Raw genomic sequence first — 22,000 nt, forward strand, 5'->3', positions numbered from 1 at the left:
TTTTGTCTTTCAAAGAATATAATCAGATGGTTTAGGTCCACGATACAAGTTGTGTTGCTGCTCACTTTCTGTACTCAGGACGACCCACGATAGTTAGAAGCCCACCAGGGCCCATACCTTGACTTGTCAGTCCTTGCACTATACCTGGGCCTCTGAAAATTGCTGAGGGTTACTATCCTAAGATTAACAGTTCCAAAAGAAGATCCTAACTAAAGGAAGCAGTTGCCAAAAGGTATAGTGATCCTTTGTCTCCATATCATTGTTGTTATACATGCAAGCCTTAAATATCTGCAAGTTTCACTGTGATCCAATGTTACCACAAAACTTAACATATTCTGGTTAGAGGTTGAAATGCTAATAAAAATATTGCAGGTATCTGGGAGGTGATTTTCAAAAAAAAAAAAACGTCGCTGGGAGCTCAATTTTGAATAAAAAAAGTTGTATCTGCTAATCACAAATAATTGAAGGTATGCGATAATTCATAACCATCTCTTGAAGAAGAGGGCTTGCCAAAACTAGGTGGTACAAGTGAGATATCACCAATTCTCTTTTAATGCTACAATCTGAATAAAAATCCCAGAATTACAGTCACAGCGGTACATTTTTCTCTCCTCGTATATCCTGATCTGTGACATTTCTATGGGCAATGAGTAAACCATAACATCATTGCTACGAGAAGAGGGGGGGCGGGGTTGGGGTTCGGTACGAGAAGAGGGGGGGCGGGGTTGGGGTTCGGCCTGTTGTTTACTTGTTTCCATTGGCCATCACTATTCTGAACCTGCGACAGATACTGAGGTTCTTTTGTGGAGGAAAACAGGGAAAAGATTACAATACAGAGAAAGGAGAGAAACTGATCGAGGTTCTTTTCCTGTCGTTAGTTGCAAGGGCTGCCCGGTTTGGGTGGGATGCATCTCAGTGGCATGCTAACCTTCAACCCCATATGTAATAGTCGAGATGGTTGGGATGAATCTCAAGCACATGGGCCAGTGCAGCCTTGGCCTCCTCCACTTCCATCTCGCCGGCGCCTCCGGATCGGAAGTAAACCATGACATTCTTCAGTGACAGCAGGTTGCCTAAGCCCAAGTCGAAACAACTACCATCGCTGCTCGCAATTTCTGTCACATCCCTTGCATACAACGTGAAGGCAAGGTTTTTGAGCCTCATCATAGCTCCTTGATGGAAGAACACAGCTCCCATAAATCCCATCAGCCTGCAATCTACCAGGCATGGGAACAAACAAGCACCAACGACGAATCTCTGAGGGATTTTGAGTTTCTCATGGTCCAACATCAGATACAGATGATGGAGTGCTGGCAACCTCCCAAGAATTTCTAGGTCCTCCTGGTGCAGCTCCCTCACGTTGATCCACAGGGAGGAGAGGCACAGAAGGGAAGGAGTCATCCAATCTGGCAGCCTTGAGAACCAGCAGGATTGTAGCTGCAATCTACGGACATGTCGAGGAGCAACCCATGCATCAAAATTGTATTCACCACCAGAGGCCCAGATAACTAGACTCTGGATTTCTCTCAACTTGCATAGGCACGCCACCAAAGATTTCTCCAAGGTGTTGTTCCAGAAGAAAAGTTCTAGCTCCCTCAGTTCAGTTAGATGGCACAGCTCTTCTGTGATATCCGTGGATTCGTCGCAGAGGTATAACGTTGAGAGCTCTTCAAGTGTTGTTAGGCTCCCAATCCCATTTGGTACTCTTGTATTTTGGTCGACACAAAGACACATCAAATGTCTTAGCTGAACAACAGTTGATGGCAGGCTACCAATATTACTTCCCTTTATGTCCAATGTTTGTAGATAACGCAGGTTTCCTATTTCATCTGGGAGCTCATTACTATATGTCCTTTCAAGTCCCAAATACCTCAAGTGAAATAAATTTCCAAGATGCTTAAGATCACAACCTTGTGGGAGATAACTACCTTTTAAATTTAGTACACGCAAAACCCTGAAGCTTGCAAGGGCCGGCATTAGATCAAAAGCAGATGAAAAGGTAATAACTGACCTCACTTGTACCATGCTCATACTAGGGAATGTGCTATCATGGTGTACCATGCTGTTCTGAAGAGACAACCTTCGAAACATTTTCCATGGAGATGTGCTGTGCTCATTGTTCAATATGGTGACAAAATTTTCTTCACTTGACAGGGAACGGATAACTTCAAGAACCATATCATGTACACGGCAATGTTCTATCATGGCCTCATGCCTGTCATACACAGGCTGGATCATGCTTGTGTTTATGAGCTCATTGAAGTAACACTCGCCAAGTTCAAATAAGCTCTTCCCTTGTTCACATTGTACAAAACCTTCAGCTATCCACATCCATATCAAATGATTTTTTGTAATTGCATAATCTTCTCGAAACATACTTAAATATAGTAGGCAAATCCGCAGATGGTATTTCAGATCATAGTAGCTATATGCCAAAATCTTTCTCATATTCTCTACATCTGTACTATCCTCGAGTCCGGTACCAATAGAGTTGTACACCTCGAGCCACTCCATTTTGTCTCTTGCTTTATTAGCCAACAAACTAGCTATCGTAATGATAGCTAAAGGCACACCGGCACATTTCTTCAATATTCTATCAGATACTTCTGTTAGGTGCTCATCATCAGGACATTTGTATTTTTCTTCATTGCCAAATATTCTTCTATAAAATAATTTTCTGGAGCTTTCATGACAGAGGGGTTTCATGCTGTAAGCACCACCAATTTCTTGAGCTACCTTGAAATTACGGGTAGTTGTGATAATTACATGTCCATCCATGTTATCAGGCAAAGCACATTTAACCATATTCCAAACTGAGATATCCCATATGTCATCGATAACAATGCAGTACCTGTACACATAACAAAGGTATTCATAAGCAAATTCAGATTCGTTTTTTTTGGACTAAGTACCAACTTAATCTTTGTGCGTGCAATGATTACTGCTATGGTAAAATATGGTGAAACATATGGTGTAAATTAACACTGGAAAACAACATTCATATACATATAAAATTGTCGGCTAGCCTTATTGATTTATTGTGTTATTCATTCGTATACCTCTTTGCCTGAAGGAATTTCCTGATTGCATCAATGAAGTGCTTCACATCCAGTGTTTCTTCGTTGATGTCCTTGCCAAGTTCAGAGAGTATACCCCTGAATAATCTCCTCATGTCAGGAGTTTGAGACACGGAAACAAAAGCCCAGCAATCGAATTGTGCTCTAATCTTCAGGTACACAACATTAGCAAGAGTTGTCTTTCCCAGGCCTCCACACCCAACAATGGAAATTACCCTGCCATGCTGCTTGGACGCTTCGCTCCCATCAGTCAGAACCTTGATTAGCTCATCTCTAGCGTCATCGATGCCAACGAGCTCTGTCACCTTTGTGTAATGAGCCAACAACCGAGGATCAACAGCATCAGGCCTAGCTCCAACACCGTCAATCTTGTACACCTCCCGCCGCTCACGCACCTCTATGACACGCCTCTTGATGCCTCTAATGTCCATTGCAACCTGACGGCGAACACGGAACCTTGTCAGCAGATCAAGGCTCCTATCAATGAACCCTCTCAAGCCGCTCGGCGCTGCGAGCTGACCGCCCTCGCAGCGTACCATGAATGTGTCGATGCTGTCCTCTATGTCGTAGGACAGCTCGCGCACCTCACTGGCCCAGATCTTATCCTGATGGTCAAGCTGGTCTGATGGAGATTTTGAGATTTCCTTGAGGGCGCTCTGCATGCTCTGGAGCTCAGGTTGGAGGAACATGATCTCCCCCTTCACCCCCTTCTGCAGATTGTACTCGCCCACCAGCAGTTTACCGAGCTTGAAGACAAGCCTCGTCAGTACCCCCGTCACAACCTCCATGAATCCGTCCCTGTTAGAGCACAGGTATAAAATGGTTGTGTATATATTTGTGTGCTCGTGTGCGTGCGCTGGTGTTCTAGAGAAACCAAAATGTCGGCGACGACGTCCTTGATCTTGAGACAGAACGGCGGCGAGCGAAAGAGCGAGCTCGGTGAACTCACCGGTGTCCCCGGCGATGCGTACGGCACGGCAGCTCTTCGCCGGATCTGAGCCACCGTCGCTAGCTTGAATCGATGGAAGCCACAGTCCAGTCGCCGGATCTGAGTTCTTTTTCTTATTGATTTCCACAGGCTGGGGGATCAGGGGCAGACTCGATCGCAGAGCCCCAACCCAATGGGAAATCGGGACATCTAATTATTTGCCCCGCCTCTCTCATTGTAACTTTATAATGTCAACTATAAAAATATCCTAAAAAATAAAAATATTTCAAAATAGTAACTCGTCAAATATTTTGCCATTCTTTTATTGTAACTTTATAATGTCAATTACAAAAATATCTCAAAAAATAAAAATATTTCAAAAATTAGTAACTCGTCTAATATTTTACTATTTTACTGACGTGGCATGTCAGATCAGCCGAACAGGCCGTTGACGCTCGAAGACCCAAGGCAAAAAGACCATTCTGCCCGTCTCTTCCCATCTGTTCAGTCCCAACGGTTCTCTCCGGCCTGCTCACTGCCAGGGCGGGTCCACCTGTCATGTTGTCTTCAACCTCCGTCAGGAATTCCTCCCTCTCTCTCTTCCCCGTTAACGGAGAATCCGAGCTCCAAAGAGCCCACCTCCTTTACTCCTGCGGCAATTAAATTCCACAATAGTGCTGCTATAACGTTGCTCTTCAATATCCCTACATCAAATGGACGTTCCTCCATTTCCTCTGTCTGTTACTCCGGCCGCCATTGATGGCAATGAACTGAGCTCCATTCCCGTCCACGTTCGTTCATCTCCTTATAAAAACTGGAACGAGGTCGCAAGTGCACGCTGCTGCTCCTACGCCCCTCCCCGCAACTTCTCTCCCGCGCCAGCACCCCCAACTTTCGCCGTCGCCGCCATTGCCGGAACGGCTCGAGCTCGTGATCTCCCACCTCCCACCACCTCTGGACTCGATCGGTTCTTCGCCGGCACCGCAGGGTCGCCACGAGCTCACCCCGCTACTCCTCATCGTCGATCCGTGGCCGCATCGTCGAACTCCACCGAGCTCCGCCACCACCGTCCGCACGCACCTCTTCGTCGTTCGTCGTCTCCAGACCACCCCGAGCCATTCTGCTGACAAAGAGGACCACCAGCGTACACGCCGCGGTCGCCTCTTCCTTTTCCGCCGGTCGCCGCGAGTCCCCGGCCACCGGAGCCGCAACCCGGCCGACGCCGTCGAGCCCCCGCCGCACGGGAGCACCACCATGCCGACGTCCCTGCTGCTGTGAAGACAACCAGAGCAGAGGCTCCTCTCGGCCATCCGTTTCCAGATCGACGGCCACAATTTCATCTTGACCGTTGGTCAACCAAAGTCATGTTGAGGCCACATCATTTTTTATCTTCCAATCAGCATGCGCCACGTACTCGGTCAGCAGCCACGTCATCTTTGTTGGCTATTCAACCGTCCCGTCAAACTATATTTGCAGTCTAGCCCCTGAGATCCTTCCAAAACAGTTGGGACTGAGCAGATGGGAGGAGACGGCGCTGGTTAAGCAATACACGGCGGGGGCAGAATGGTCTTTTGCCTTCGGTCTTCGAGCGTCAATGGCCCGTTCCCAAGCTGGCTGGCTGATCTGACATGCCACGTCAGCAAAAATGACAAAATATTAGAGGAGTTACTATTTTTTGAGATATTTTTTAGTTGCCACCATAAAGTTGCAATCGGAGAGACGACTTCCGTAAGAGTGGCAAATAATTAGATGTCCCAGGGAAATCGGGTGAAATGGCAAGCTGTGAATAGACGAGAGAGACATGAGGGGAACCAAGATATGCCTTTCACTGAACATCAATCAGATACGGCTGAAAGTGAAACTGATAAAGAAAAAGTGTGACTGAAATATCTCCGGAGGTAGGGTGTGGGACTATCATTTGATTAGGCGTCTGGTTGTTTCACCCTCTGATTATATAGTAACTATATATATAAAAAAATAATCTCAAGGTGTTCTAAATACTTTAGATTATCACCACGTTCGCTTGTTGGTTTCAACCAGCCCAAACCAGTCAGCCAACAGTATTTTTCTCTCACAATAAACCAGCATCAGCCAACCCAAACCAGCCTAGAAACCAACCAGCGAACAGGCCGTATGTCAAATTATAATAATTCAACCAATAGATTACTGAAATCCTATAATCCATCTCAAACCTGTTAGTAGAAGATTATAGGTGAATAGACAAACTCGTGGACAAAAATCAAGCGGCTATATTCTAGATTAGTATTATATACTACATAAATACATCATATAAATCTTACAATTACTAATTAGAGGTCATAACAAAAGCTCCATGTTAATTCTCACCAGAAGCGTTAAGAAAAAAGATAAATACTAAAAGTTCCTATTACTAATTAGAGGCTCCAATGAATGCTCAACGTTAATTCTCACGCGTTAAGAAAAATATTAATACTAAAAGTTCTCACATTAATCAAAAAGATCCAACAAACAAATCAAAAGGCTAACTATTTATAACCATTGGATCCATTTTTTACTAAGAAATTACCCACCTCTGCTATTATAGATTAAATGATAGCCCAAAATCTTATTATTCGGGAGAAATTACCATCACGTTTATTGCTGGTTAATCTATTAACAAAAGCTAGATATATTAACCTTACGTAGAAAATCTTGACGTTAAAACTATCACTTGGGGGCCCACCAACTACGTTCACTTGATTAATTATTTTTTTGGTGAATGGCACTAGGTTAATTAATGAACGGCCGTACCCATCACGTTCATTAATTTATTAACCCAAAAATCAGGTTAAAGGTTAATATCAGAGACCCACCATGAAACAACTTACATGCTATGTGTCAGGCTGCAATTATTATATATATAGAAAAAGAGGACACAATTTTTGTCAACGATGAAGAAATAGGAAACCGCCAGTTTGTCATTCGTCCTTTTTTTCATCGTACTTCCAGGTTTATTCTCAGAGACGCCCTAGAAAAAACAAATCCTTAAAATTATAACAATAATTAAAAATATTTGGCCATTATTTTGGTATACCCTTATTGTCATCATCAATTACAATAATTGGATCGATTTTGTTCTATAATAAAAAAAATTACCCACCTCTACCATCTTACAATCACTTTGGAGGCCCCAACTGAGTCTCCACGTCAATTCTCACCGGATGCGCTATAAAAAGAGATAAGTCTAGAAATTCTCAAAATAATCATAAACATCTAGCCCTTAATTTGGTAGAATCTCATCATCATAATCAATAATAGTCATTGGATCTATTCTGTTTTATAAAAGATTACCCAACTCTACCATTATGAAAAATACATAAAGGAAAACCCTAATTTTATATTGAGATTATCTACTCTACCATTATGAAAATAATTCAAAATAACAACCTAAATTTATATCTAAATTACCCACTGTTGCTATTATGAAAGATATTTTATATTAACCCCCTAAATTTATATCTAAATTAACCAACTCTGTCATTGTGAAAGATAATTCAAATAAATTAAATAAATTTATATCTAAATTACGCACTTCTACCATTATGAAAAACAATTTAACATAACCCCCTAATATCTTTTATAAATTCCCACATTGCTATTATGAAAGTTAATGCAAAGTAACCCCTAAGTTTGGATTCAAATTACTCATATATGCTATTACGAAAGATAACATAAAGTAATACCTTTTAATTTGTATCTCAATTATCAACCTCAATTGTTATAAAAAATAAAAATATCACTTAATTCTACATCTAAATAGTACTATAAGTTATTGCAAACAATAATTAAATATCCATAAACTATGGTACATATATTTATAAATTAAATGAACAAAAGAAAAAGTTACAAATTTATATAAGTAACATTTATAAGCCAAATATATTAAACAATAACTAATATGCTTATGTCTCCTAAGATTCTAGCCTTGCCGGAGCATGGGTTGATGGACTAGTTTATCTCTAATCGTTGAGACCTTAATCTTTGTAACACCAAGTATTATGCTATCTTTGATGGATTATCGGATTACCTATCTCTATTTGTGTCTATGTTTAGCCATTTTATTTGTTGATTGTTCTGCTAGAGTGAAAAATGTTTGAGTAGATACCTGCTTCTGTTTTTTTTTAATATATTTATATACTAGATCTGTATCGGCGTATCAATATCCGGTGCCGGACTATGCGCAGGAACGATCCTGACATGTGGCTAGAAGAAGTAAAAATCATGTCATTTAACTTCTAGTTTTAGCTTATTTTAGACATATAAACAGCTCATAAAAGCTATTCCAAACGAGACATAAATGTTCGTATACCCAACAAACGACTGAAGTAGCGAATTGAGCATAGCTCAGCTGGTTGGGTTCCTTGTGGTGGAATCTGCCCACTCAGATTTAAGTCTCCGATCTGACACGGATGCTCGTATTTTTCTAGATTTATTTCTATGATTTAACGGCGTTATTCTTTCAATGGTATACGACGTGTCCGTCGACAAATTCATAGGAGTGAGTGTGTGCTCGTGTACGTGAGCGTTATGAGTCTCGCAAAAAAGAAGAAGAAGACTGAATTAACTTTTTGTTTGCTGATGAAACTACTACTGCCGCTTGCTGATCTCAATGATGCGGGGCTAGGTGTACTTGGTATACAACATACAAAAGCAGGGTATTTTCTCCGTGAAAAACATAATGATGCGGGGCCAGGGCAACCTGGGATCTTCCCCCTGGGGACTGGTAGGCGTAGGCCACTGTACCGGCCTGATGAATATGCAAACACGGAAACAAAAACTAAACATGGGTACTTTAGTGACAGATTATTGCGACTACGAAGCTGGCTCTGTTTCGGTGTGCAATGAGGGTTACTGGATACGATAGTGCTGACGGCATGCTCTGTTCTGTGAATCACGTACAACGTGCCCGGTCCCAATTCTTCAGATTGTTTATCCTTCGAAAAATCACGTCTAGCTTGTGTTGCTGATTACGTGTACGCGGAGTAGGATCATCGGTACTTGTTACTTCATGGTTTTCTACGACTCCAGTTTGTAGTACCACCCCAGCGGCACTGCTAAGTACACATACATACAGATCTTTTGTTGGATTGCATCGACCATTAATCGCCAACAGAAAATGTCCTCAGTGCTGGTAAGCTCAACGGCAGCTAGGATGGCGACCGGCAAAACCGTCGTCGCCGTAGGCCCCGTCTCGCTGTGCCGGTCACCTCATCTCGATCCACAGGTCATGACACACGAGGCTGGGCTCCTCAGGTCGCCATCCTAGCTCACCGCGCCGTCGGCGGCTCCTTCATGCACTGCGTGGGTGGGGCTCGACTCTGGAGGCCATTGCCGCCGGCATGCCCATGGCAAGTTGGCCGCTTTTCGCCGAGCAGTTTCTCAACGAGAGGCTCTTCATGGACGTGCTTGGTGTTGTGGGGTATCCGTAGGCGTGACAAAGCCAACAGAAAATGTCCTCAGTGCTGGTAAGCTCAACGGCAGCATAGGGGATGTCAAGGCGGAGGTGGGTATGGAACAAAAGTTAAATTAAATGTGCCCTTAAGGGCATGTGCTCTCACCATCTCCATTATTGCATTCGTATTGAGAAGTGTGCACGCACACATCTCAATGCGAATCTATATTAAGATATGTGTGAGCACACTTCTCAATGCAAATTCAATAGTGAAGGTGGTGAGAGCACATGCCATTAAAGACAAAAAAAAAAATCACCTCTCTAGAATAAAACCCGTGGCGAAGGCCTTGGAGAGGCTGATGATCAGGGCGACATAGGGGAGAAGAGGAGGAAGGCTCAGGAGCTGAAGGCCAAGACAAATGGAGCATTAGAGAAGGGTGTCGTCCTACATGAATTTGGAGAAGCTAATCCAATCTTTGGTTTCATGATTGGTTAGTTACCATGTCACATTTAATTAGGTTTTTCTGAATAAACTAGCTGGTGTTCAACCTTGTGATGAGTGATTTACAACTCATCAAATTTGTTTCATGTCTTTGAGATTATTAGCATGTTCGCTTGTTGGTTTCAGCCAGGGCTTATCAGCCAGCCAACAGTGTTTTTCTCTCACAACAAACTAGCACCAGTCGAACTTATTAGTCCAGAAATCAACCAGCGAACAGGCTGTATATAAGCAGGTTTATATATATATATATCATTTATTATGTGTTTGAGAGACTTGTCTGAAGGTAGTGGAGGACTTGAGATGTGATGCAGTGATGGAGTCAAACCACTATATAACCTATCGTGTGATCCATTGAATATCAATTTGAAGTTACGACAAAGTTACTCCTAAGAATACAGGGGCTTGTTTGGTTTCCACCTAAGAGCATGTTTAGAGCCTAATTAGGAGCATTAAACATAGATTAATTACAAAACTAGTTGCATAAGCCGTGGCTAATTCGTGAGACGAATTCATTGAGCTTAATTGGTCCATGATTTGCCAATGTGTGTGCTAATCATAGATTAATTAGGCTTAATAGATTCGTCTCACGAATTAGTCCTGGCTTATGCAATTAGTTTTATAATTAGTTCATGTTTAGTCTCCCTAATTGACATCAAACATCCTATGTGACCTGAACAGTGTTGGTTTTTTTTTTAGCAAAGCTAAATTTGACCGGAAGGATCCAAACGCCCGCCGTCACCCCAGGCTGGGATCAGGGGCAGACTCGATCGAAGAGCCCCAATGGGAATCGAGTGAATTGCAAGATGTGAATAGACGATAGAGACATGAGGGGGTCCAAGATGCCTTTCACTAAACCATCAATTATACGGCTGAGAGTGAAACTGATAAAAAAAGTGTTTGTCTACTCAACAACCATGCGTTTTATGTAGTTTTAACACATTAATTTTTTTGCACCATAGAATTAAGATCCAACAGCCTCCATCCTCCTTATACCTCCATCCTTCTTCTACCTCTAGTATTCTTCTACCTCTAGACAATCACAAGATCATAGATCCACAGATTATAAAAAAATAATTTTTTTCTATGAAAGGACAAATCACAAATCGCAGCATAAATCACAAATCGCAGCCCGTACGTGGATTTCCAGGCGTCCATGGAGGAGATGGTGGCCGCGTACGGGATCGGCGACTGGGGCTGGCTGGACGAGATGCTCGGCTGGTACATGCGAGCCAACGACGTGGACACGCACTGCGCCATCGTGGCCGACAGGTCCAAGTGCCCGACAGGTTCAGGAGCCGGTGATCACAGGGGAAAAAAGAGAGAAAAAATCCATGTGTTTTTTCTTCATAAAACACACGTGTGTTGTATAGCATTTTTGATTCATTTACTAGCAGTGGTTAGGTTATCTTGTACTTCTGATATTGGCAATCTGAAAATGGAAAGAAACAGAGGAAATTAACGTTAGAAGAAAGTGGGAAAGAAGGGAAGCAGAGAAACAACAGCTGGAGGCTGGAGCTAGCAACACCTGTATCTTCATCAGTATATCTCGAGGACCGGACGATTGGGATGGATTTGTGCCGCACTCCTCAACGCAGTCCTACCTTCCTCCACCTCTTCCTTGTTAGCGCCTTCGCATCGGAAACGAACGATGACATCCTGCAACGACGGCAGGTTCCCGAGGCCCAAGTCAAGAGAACCACTGTTGCCTGTGATTTTCCTAGCCTCCTGCACAGGGAACATGAAGCGAAGGCTTCTGAGCCTCGGCATAGCGCCTTGCCGAAAGACCACAGGTCCTCCAAATCCACACAAGCTGCAGAACACCAGGCATGGGAATGAACATTCACTAATGCAGTATCTCCCAATGTCCCTTACATTCTCCTGGTCCACCTTGAGATATAGGTAGCTGAGGGTTGGCAACCGCCCGAGGATTTCGAGATCCTCCTGCTTCAGCACCCTCACTGAGATCCATAGGAACGAGAGGTCCTGAAGGAGACATGGATTCATCCAACCAGGTAGTGTAGAGAACCAGCATCTATCCAGTCGCAGTCTCCTGACACATGGAGGGGCGGCCCAAGCATCCAAGCTGCAATCACCACCGTAGATCAAGATATCAAGGCTCTGGATTTTCTGCAGCTTGGATAGGACCTCTACCAGAGATTTCTCCGTGGTGTCCGCTTGTTCAGTTTGGCAGACGATATCCAGCACCCTCAGCTCTGTTAGATGGCAGAGCTCTTTTACACTGCCCATGGAGTCGTTGTAGATGCTTAAAGTTGACAACTCTTCAAGGGACGTGAGGCTCCCAATAGTTCCGATTGGCACTCTTGTACGGTTGCTAATGCGTAGGCACATCAAATTACTTAGCCGAACAACAGCCGATGGTAAGCAAACTTCATTGCACCTTATGTCCAAGGTTTGTAGAAACCGCATGTTTCCTATTTCTTCAGGAAGCTCAGAGATACGTGTGCGCCTTAGTCCCAGGTATCTCAAGTGAAATAAATTTCCAATGAATGTAAGACTGTAATCACCTTGTGAAAGATCACAACCATCCAAATCCAGTACACGCAAGACTCTAAACCTTGGAAGGGCCGGCATTAGATGAAAAGCTGATGGGAAAGCAATAACTGACCTCACTTGTTGCATGCTCGTAGTATCCCAGTGTGGAGCATGATGTACCTTGTTGTTTTGGAGGGATAGCCTCCATATCTTTTTCGATGGAGATGGAGATGGAGATGTGTGATCCACGTCACTCAATGCAGCAACAAAGTTTTCTTCACTTGACAGGGAACAAATAAGGTCAAGAATCATATCATGTACACGGCAATATTTTATTGTGGCATTGTACCCATCAAACACGGGTTGGATCATACTTCTGTTGATAAGCTCACTGAAGTAAACCTCTCCAAGTTCAAATAGGCTCTCCCCTTTCCTCTGACATTGGATAAAACCTTCAGCTATCCACATCCATATCAGACAATCTTTCTCGATTGCATAATCTTCTGGGAACACGCTTAAATATAATAAGCAAGTCCTTAAATTGGATGGTAAGTCATAATAGCTGAATGACAAAATATTTCTCATATTCTTCACATCTAGACAAGTCTCTAGTCCGGTACCAATTGACTTGTACACCTTGTGCCACATCAATGTATTTCTTCCTTTACTAGCCAGCATGCTAGCAATTGTAATGATAGCTAAGGGTACACCACCACATTTTTTCAATATTCCATCCGATATTTTGAACAACTCCTCATCTTCACAATTGTCTTTGTTTTCCTCACCAAATATTCTTCTGTATAATAATTTTCTAGAGTTGTCAATAGAAAGGGGTTTCAGCTTATAGGAAGCACCAATTTGTTCTGCGACACTAAGAACACGGGTGGTTGTGACAATTTTGTTACCATTGTTTTCCGGCAAAGCACATTTAATCATTTTCCAGACTGAGATATCCCATATGTCATCAATGATTATGAGGTACCTATGCATATGGCAATAGCAAGTTAGGTAGAAAGTTCATTTTTTTCCTATATATGTGATGTGTAAATTAAACTAACTAGGGTACTGATTCAGCAAATAAAAAATTGTAAACTGTTAAAGGAATAGCTAGATTAGTACTATGAACCTCAAGAGTCTCCACTTCACAATATATCTAAGAAAGTAACACATGATGATGTTTTGCTATCTTTCCACTGGAAACCATGACATTAATGCGTGAGGAGTAGTAGTTGACTCTGGTATGTCAGTTAACTGGGACATGTAGGTCATTTGTTATTAGTTTTTTTTCCTTGACCTGGTGTAGTAGATTTATCAAATACTAGAACTTTCAATGGTATTTTGCCAAGCCATATGCTATATATATATATTGGGCGCTAAAATGCCAATTTCATGAAAAAGAAAGGGAAAACGCAATAGACAAATAAATTGTTATCGGTATATATAATGTGGTGTGCTCATACCTCCTATTCTCAAGGAATTGTCTTAGTTTGTCAATAACATTGGTGCTTGCATTGCTTGTCTTGGAAAGCTGACATAGCATGTCATTGAACAATCTATCCATGTTAGGAGTCTGAGACACCGAAACAAATGCAGAGCAGTCGAATTGTGCTCCAATCTTTTCAAACACAACATTTGCAAGAGTAGTCTTTCCCAGGCCTCCAAATCCAACTATGGAAACTATGTCACCTTGCTTCTTGAACGTTTCATCTCCTCCCATCAGAATCTTGACAACCTCATCTCGTGCGTTATCCATACCAACAAGATTTGTCACTTTCTCATACCGAGCCAATAAACGAGGATCAACTGCAGGAGGCTTATGGACATCATTGTTGACCTTGTATCTTTCACGCCGCTCGCCCACCTCAATGACACGCCTCTTGATATCTCTGGTTTCATTAACAATCTTACGGCGAACCTGGAACTGTGAAAACAAATCATAGCTCCTACCAATGAACTCCTTAAAGCTATGCGGCCAGGTGAACTCACTGCTCTTGCCGTGCACCATGAACGTGTCGATAGTGTTCTCTATGTCATAGGACAGCTCCCTCAAATCCCTAGCCCAGATCTTGTCTTGGAAATCTAGTTGGTCTGCCGGTGTGCTTGAGTGCTTCTCGAGGGCACCTTGCATGCTCTCCAGCTCAACTTGTAGAAACCTTATCTCGCCCTTCTCGGTCTTGTGCAGGTTGAGGTGTCCAACGAGGAGGTCACCGAGCCTGTTGATGACGCCCGGCAATGCCCCCATCACAACCTCCATGGATCTGCTGTCCCTGGGCGATCGAGCACAAGGGGGCAAGGTTGCTGTGTGGTTGTGGCTTTGTGCTCAACTGCACAGGTCGTGCCTGTGCGTGCAGTGAGATGCAACTTATAAGGACAGAACAAAACAGAGCCCGAGCTTGGAGCCTTGGACTCACCGGTAGGTTGTGGAGAGCTGGTTGAAAATTGTACCCAGGCAGCTGCTTGTTGCTGGCACAGTACACGCTGCCCTAGTCAGGACGACGATCTGACGGGAGTAAAAATCAAAACAACGGCAGGACGAACTGACGGGAGTATAAAAATCAAAACAACGGCAGGATCGTTGGCCAATGATCTGAGAGAGAATAGTCTATGTAAGGACCTTTGGGCATCAAGGACTTCAGGGTCCACGCCACTACTACACTTGACAACTACCTGCGGCACAGTCCTGTCCTCTTGTCCTTTGACGGTGTGGGAATTGGGAAACCGCGTGAGACCAAACACTCCTCCAGAGACTTTTCTGTCATGTGTGTGATGTTCCGGTTCGGTCTCAGGCCATGTAGCTACAGTAGCGTTTTGTTTTTATTTTGTAATAATTGTCTAATTGTTGACTAATTAGGCTCAAAACGTTCGTCTCACAAAGTACAACCAAACTGTGCAATTAGTTTTTTATTTCGTCAACATTTAGTACTCCATACATGTATCGCAAGTTTGATGTGATGGGGAATCTTTTTTTTGCATAGTATCAAAGTCGGGAATTTGGGAGGAACTAAACACACCCTCATTTACATTCACACTGACATATGTCTGTATCCTATCACTCCCTTTTTTCTGGCTGGAGATGGATGGATGCACTAACCACCGAATTTTTTACTTTTTGGCCCTTTTTTCGAAAGTTTCTCTCAAATAGACCCCTGGCGGAAAGAATTCCAGAAATGGACCCTTGGCTCGGCGCCAGAGTGAGTGGCGCCGAGCTCGGCGCCACGGTGACTGGCGCCGAGCTCCTGGCCACGGGCAAACGGCCTGCAAGGGGCTCGGCGCCAGAGCGGATGGCGCCGAGCTCGGCGCCACTCACTCTGGCGCCGAGCTACCTGCATTTAACCCCCGCCCAGCCTTCTTCCCTGAGCGTTCTTCCTCTTCTTTCTCCTCGGGTTTTTTTCTCGCCACTTCATCCTACCTCACGAATCGACATATTGGACCTTGAAAACCTTGATTTGATCCGTAGATCTTCGAGAGCAAGGTATACTCGCTCACCTCCTTGTTTTTCTCGTATAGATTCGGTACATATTAGTCGGATTTTTGAACCTAAGAATCGTCATCACTTAGGGTTTCATTGTATCCCTCAATATATGTATTATATAACCGTAGGTTCATTTCAAAGCGTGAAAAATGCTAGCAAACCAAGCCGCATGTAGTTATGTTATGGATTTATTGTTGTGGATGAAATGAGAAACCCTAGATTTAGGGTATAATGTTAACTGCTTTTGGTTCTTATAACGAAATTGATTGTATTGTAGTTATGGTTCTCATTGATATTTTGTTGTGATGTTTTTATTTATGTTTGCTAAATTGCATCCCATTTGTTAGATGCAAGAAATGTTTCGGGAGGAGTTTTGGCGAAAACGGGGTCGTCCTCGCGAATTATACCCCGATGCGTCTAGCAAAGATGCCCCTGTTCCCCCTGACCTTCCTGTCCCTAACTGTGATTGTGGTTTCCCGGCCCATGTTTTTCAATCGAAACATCCGGACACAGCCGCGCGTTGCTTCTACACATGTAGTCGGTTTAATGTAAGAAATTATTTGTACTATCCTTTTTCTTTATTTGTTTAAGTATGGTACTAATATATTATTGGAATCTCGTTGTGTAGGACCATGAGAGGTGCTTTTTCTTTCAGTGGATCGATGGTGCAGAAAAGTTTGATCCTAAGTACCTCTTTTTCGACGATTGGTTTAGAGGGAGACATCCACGTGAGCACTTCAAGCGGTGGGTTCCACCCCCCTAACCCTCCGGCAATGACGGCTAAGGAGAAGCACCTAGCCGCCGTTAGACGACTCGAGGAACCTCCTCTGTGCGATTGCGGAGATCGAGCTGTGATAAACCCTGAGAATACGTTGGAGTTTGTGTGTCCAAACAAGCATGAAGTAAGTGCAAAGTGTATGTGTTAAAATCTTGAGCTATATGTGTTTATGTACTAATGTCTCATTATTTAGGTGTATTCAATGGCGAAGTGTCGTTTCAAGGAGTGGTTGTATGGTCCTAAGAACCAATGGCCGGAAGAACCGCGGAGGGTTAAGGAAAAGAAGAAAGAACGTGTAATCTACAAAGCACCTCCTGTCATGTGCGAATGTGGTGTAAAATCCAACTATGGCCTAGTCCCTTCGGAGCTTGGAATAGGTCATTATTGCGGCCATATGATTGAGTATGATGAGGTTTGTTATAATTCTGGTAAACATGAAATCGTATTTTGTTTGTTTTCCTAATACATATATGATATAATATTTGTTTTGAACAGAGTACTAGGAAATGCAGTTGGGAATGTTATGATGGTCAAGCTAAGTTCTTGGATGAACTGAAAAAGAGGCAAGTAATTGCACGGAAGAGGGGATATGGACCTGACTACGTCAACCTATTCGTTAAACATCACAAAGAAAAGATGTGTGAGTTTGCTAGACAGCGCGGTATTTATAACCCGATCGATGTTGGGCTTAACAAATGGAGATTGGAGAGGCGAACGACGTTAGAGGAGGAGAGGGCAAAGAATGAGGCAAGGGAGGAGACAAGAGTACAGATGCAGGTCTTGGACGAGCATGTTGCTACATTATGTGCCAGTGAGTGCTTGAAAACCTTTTTTTGTTGCCTGGTTTTAAATGTAATATTATCGAGTTGCTAACTGATTGCATTTTATACATCAAGGGATTGGTTGCAGCGGAGAACATGCTGCAGAGGTGGCTCGTGCAAGATATGAGGAGAAGAAGTTAGATGCCCATAGATCATGAGCTGGTCGCACCGTTCAATCATCGATTGTGCTGTGTGATGATGGAGACGAGGATGAGGACGACACTGGCAGACTGAGTGAGCTCATTGCTTTAGCAGAGGCAGGCATACAGGCGCAGGAGGCTGACGACGACACAGGCAGACTGAGCGAGCTCATCTCTCTAGCAGAGGCGGGCATTCAGGCGCAGGAGGCTGACGACGACACTGGCAGACTAAGCGAGCTCATCGCCCTAGCAGAGGCAGGCTTACAGGCAGAGGAGGATGACGACGCATTCTTCACTTAGGCCGCAGACGAAGCGGAGGCCACTTACTACAAGCGACAGGCAGGTGAGAGCAACGCAGTTGAGCCTAGCCGCAGCAACAGGGTTGTAGTAGAGGACTGGTACTCGGATGATGAGTTGCTTACTCAGTACATTTCAGATTGAGGATTTGGAAGTGCATTTGCCCCTTTGTCTACTGTCGGCACTTAGTTATACTATTAATATGTTGTGTAATATGACATAGTATCTAACTTTTCATTATGTGGTTGTTTTCATTATCAATGGTCTTAATATTCCGCTTAATGATACAGACTTATTTCTATTTGAACACGTGCTGCAAAAAACAGTTAACGACATACGATATTATAGAAATCAACACACGAAACACATTAAATGGCATGTGACTACAGGTACCGAACCTGGGTACATAGTTTTCTTTGACTAAACCTAACATGCCTTAGGTAATTAAACCATGCCTTCGGTAATTAAACCTAACATGCCTTAGATAATTAAACCTGGGATTCTCCACAAGAAAAACATAAACTCATCCTAGTAGTGTGGCCACATAGCAAATTGTGTTGCACCTTCTCCATAGTAGCCTCCCGTTGTTGGTGGTGGTGGTGGCGAGGGTGATGGGGGAGACCCCTTTTTCTTGTGGTTAGGGCAGGGGCAATATGAATCATTGCAGAGTGCCTCCTGTGAATCGGCACCATTGTTGTTGTCGTCCTGTTCGTCGTCCTTGTAACCGCTGCTAACTTCCCTTTCTAGTTCGAAGATACGGTCTTGTAGGTAGTAGATGTACTCCGCATGCGGATAAATAGGTCGAGGATCGACCCACCTACTGAACCCACAGTTTTCTTCTGTCAAGGAAGACTACAAAAAGTATGTCGTGTAAGTGATATACAAGACAAACATATTGAAGAAACAAATAGTAAAAGAAATTACCCATGCTCGCGGGCATTTGAAGAAACGATGACCTCCATCTATTCCCTCGGTGAACATCTGCACTAGGCAGTCCTCACCATGCATGTATTTTGGCCACTCTTCTTTCCTTTCATCGTATCCTGTCAGTGGTGCCTCTTTGGTGAAATCACTTTTGCTCTCAACTGGGAACCTCTCATAAAGAGCTTCCTCAAAGAAATCGGGACCAAGAGGACCCTCCCACCCCCAGGTAGTTTTCTTCCCCTTTTCTCTCCCTCTGGACGACCCTCCAGACATTGGTACTATAACGAAAGCAAATGCCGAGGAGTGTTCTTCTTCCTTATTGTTTGTGTGAATGAGAGGGAGTGAGTGGTTATTTATAGGTCAAGAGGAGGAATGGAGGCCTGTCAATGTGCCATGTCAGCGATCCGTGTGCCGCTTTACCTCAGCCCTTGGATCAAACAGTCATAAGATGGATGGTGGAGATAGAGTTTAGTTGTGCTTCCTTGCATGTTGTCCTTGCAGCTGAGAGGTCTATATCAGTGATGTGATAATTCGATGATGTCCGTGTATCTAAAAAGTCTATATTTATTATCTGAAAATCATAGATTCTCTGAAATGCATAGATTCTTGTACACAGCGTATGTACAAATATTTCTGGATTATAAACGTAATAAATTTATAGTTAATCTGTGTACTACATTTGTGTCTTTGTACAAGTATAGTATGATTAAAGATTCACGCAAAAAATTCGCAAGATACGGTCTTGTATTAGAAGCATCCACAGTTACAAACAGAGACATCAATATATATTCTAAACATTTACTCATCCAACAAGCATAATGCAACCACAACGAATATCACAACTAACATAATATGTCATGCAAAGTACAAATAGTCCACAATATTCATACGGTCCCGAATAATTAAAGATAAGTAAATACAATAGTTCATAGTAACATCTACCACGTCCCTCACTGTCTCCTACTCTTGCCCCTACCCTTGTGACCCAGAGCGCTGGTGCCTGGAGTGTAAGGGTCACGAGGACGGCGTCGCCTAGTGCCTAGAGGCGGTGTAGGATAAGTCGATGGAGCGTCATGGAGCTGAGAGGGCCCAAGCTCATCGTGCCTCTTGTCCATGTCATCGTCGTCCTCGGCCTCCTCGTCCTCCTCCTCGTCCCCTGTAGCTGCTTGACTAGAGGAACCCAAGGCTCCTCTTCCTGCGGAAGGATCGTACACGTCATGCGTCGTGTTTGTCCTGCAACCACAACGACCAGCCGCACGGCGTAGACGACGTGACAGCCTCTGTTGTACAAAACAATGTTAAGTGAAAGAATATAACGTATTAATGATTTGTTTGAAAGAATATTTGTAATCTTACATCTAGGAAGCCAAGTATGTAGTCATCATTGACTCTAGGCCAAACGCGCTCGATCTCTTCAACTGAGCTTCTCAGTGCATTGCCCTGCAACAATGTTTTCAATATTAAGACTTCTGAACACCTAATGTATTACAAGGGTTATATATTTAGTTTTGTTTTCTTTTGTACAAGAATGTAACTTATTACAAGGGTTATACAGCGCGAAGGTTGCAATAACTACAATAGATAACTCCTAACGTCGGTCCAAGAACACCTAATGTATTGTTATGTAACTAAACGTAACAAAATAAGTTGATTGGCTTACCACTCTGTCCAAGATCGGTCCTGCCTCCACCTGCCTTCCTGCACGAGTGGACCGGTCGTACGTCGTGTCCTCATCGTCGGAGGACTCGATATCGGCGTAGTCAGCTTCGGTCCACTGTAGTCTGAGCCTGCACCTTGTCGAACGCTGGTACCAAGCTTGGTACCGCCTGAACTCACGGTTCGTGTGCGGCTCGTTGTTGTCGTCCAGGTTGTCGTGCATCTCCTCCCATTCCTCAATGTAGGACTGGTGGTGCCTCTCCCAGTCAAAAATCTTCTTGTTCCTCTGACGATCCAACCTGCACGTATGTCATCGTTACATTAATCCACGTACGTGGCACCATATTATAATAAATGGACCATCATCATGACTCATTTGAAATATCAAAACACTTACTTGTGTAAGTCAACGCCAGTCGAGAACATAGGCATAGGCCAAAGCCGTCTCACTCCAAATTGGCGTGCAACCCTATCTGGCAGGTGGTACTCGATAGCATAGAAGCAGATTAGAGGACACCTCATCCTATAGAAGTAGTCGTCGGCCCCACATACGGTGCTCAGCTGAAAAAGTAGTGCGTCCTCTCCACCATATGGCTCCCACTCTACCTGCATCATGTTCAAATAAGATGTTAGATGGTATACTAATCCTTTTAATAGGTGCATGGAAAATAAAATTTACTTACACTAGACGCCGTCAGCGAATCTAGCTCATTCGTGTACTGAATGTACGCCCGGTCTATCCTCGTGTGCGAAACCCTGACCTGGTCCCAAAGGTACGCCCACGTCGGCTGGCGACTTGGAGGCTGACCTTGGAACCACTCACGACGAGCCAGTACCTCTGGACGACCAATTGGAAAACGAGCCCACATCCACAGCTGTAACAGGTACACGCATCCACCAAGTGACAGGTTCACCGTAGACCGACGACACCCCTCGCACAGCTGCCGGTATAGAAAACACAAGACTGCAGAGCCCCAGCTGTACTGACCCGCCTGGTCCCAGTTACTGAGGCAGTGGATCCACATCCAGGACGCATTGTCACCCGTCGCGTCTGGAAAGAGAACGCAAGCAAAAAGGTGTAGGATCCACGCCCGGCAGTAGTACACAACCGTCTCCTCATCTGCCTCCTCGGGGCACTGTGCGAACTCTGTACGTAGCCATGAGATGGGAACTCCAGAAGTGCGAGCCCCTTGCTCGCCAAGCTCACGCCCAAGGAAGGCCTCCACTCGTGCTCTCCATCCCTCTGACCTGCACTGCCCGGTGACTGGGTTCCCATGAATCCTTAGGCCTAGCATCTTCTGACAGTCCTGAAGCGAGACTATCATCTCCCCGAAAGGTAGGTGGAAGCTGTGAGTCTCCGGTCGCCACCTATATTTAAGACCAAGGAAGATTACTTGTCAAACAGTCAATCGCATTAACAAATGGCCATGAATGGAGGCAATGATTCACTTTAATACCCAAAAGGTAGGGCAGGCACGCGCGGCGCGGGGGGCGCGGGCCGC

The 22,000-nt window shown here is 44.0% G+C and overlaps 2 protein-coding genes and 1 long non-coding RNA gene across 3 annotated transcripts; 1 reads left to right on the forward strand and 2 right to left on the reverse strand.

Moving 5' to 3' along the window:
- Positions 1–511: 511 nt before the first annotated feature.
- Positions 512–4,188, reverse strand: LOC136485489 (disease resistance protein RGA5-like). Its single transcript, XM_066482358.1, has 3 exons — positions 4,027–4,188; positions 3,060–3,875; positions 512–2,851 (listed from the first exon to the last, which is right to left on the reverse strand). Exons 2-3 carry the CDS (start codon positions 3,863–3,865, stop codon positions 931–933), a joined length of 2,727 nt encoding a protein of 908 aa, XP_066338455.1. The 5' UTR covers positions 3,866–3,875; positions 4,027–4,188; the 3' UTR covers positions 512–930.
- Positions 4,189–11,040: 6,852 nt separating this feature from the next.
- Positions 11,041–14,891, reverse strand: LOC136485490 (disease resistance protein RGA5-like). Its single transcript, XM_066482359.1, has 3 exons — positions 13,871–14,891; positions 11,443–13,392; positions 11,041–11,346 (listed from the first exon to the last, which is right to left on the reverse strand). The coding sequence occupies exons 1-2, from the start codon at positions 14,662–14,664 to the stop codon at positions 11,454–11,456; spliced, it is 2,733 nt and encodes a 910-aa protein (XP_066338456.1). The 5' UTR covers positions 14,665–14,891; the 3' UTR covers positions 11,041–11,346; positions 11,443–11,453.
- A 1,412-nt stretch (positions 14,892–16,303) lies between these two features.
- On the forward strand, positions 16,304–17,313 carry LOC136485728 (uncharacterized). The gene is made up of 4 exons (XR_010766533.1): positions 16,304–16,430; positions 16,511–16,784; positions 16,854–17,072; positions 17,156–17,313. It is a non-coding gene; the product is annotated as an uncharacterized lncRNA (long non-coding RNA).
- The last annotated feature ends 4,687 nt before the right edge of the window (positions 17,314–22,000 follow it).

Source organism: Miscanthus floridulus, chromosome 10, assembly GCF_019320115.1.
Source record: "Miscanthus floridulus cultivar M001 chromosome 10, ASM1932011v1, whole genome shotgun sequence".
Lineage (NCBI taxonomy): Eukaryota > Viridiplantae > Streptophyta > Magnoliopsida > Poales > Poaceae > Miscanthus > Miscanthus floridulus.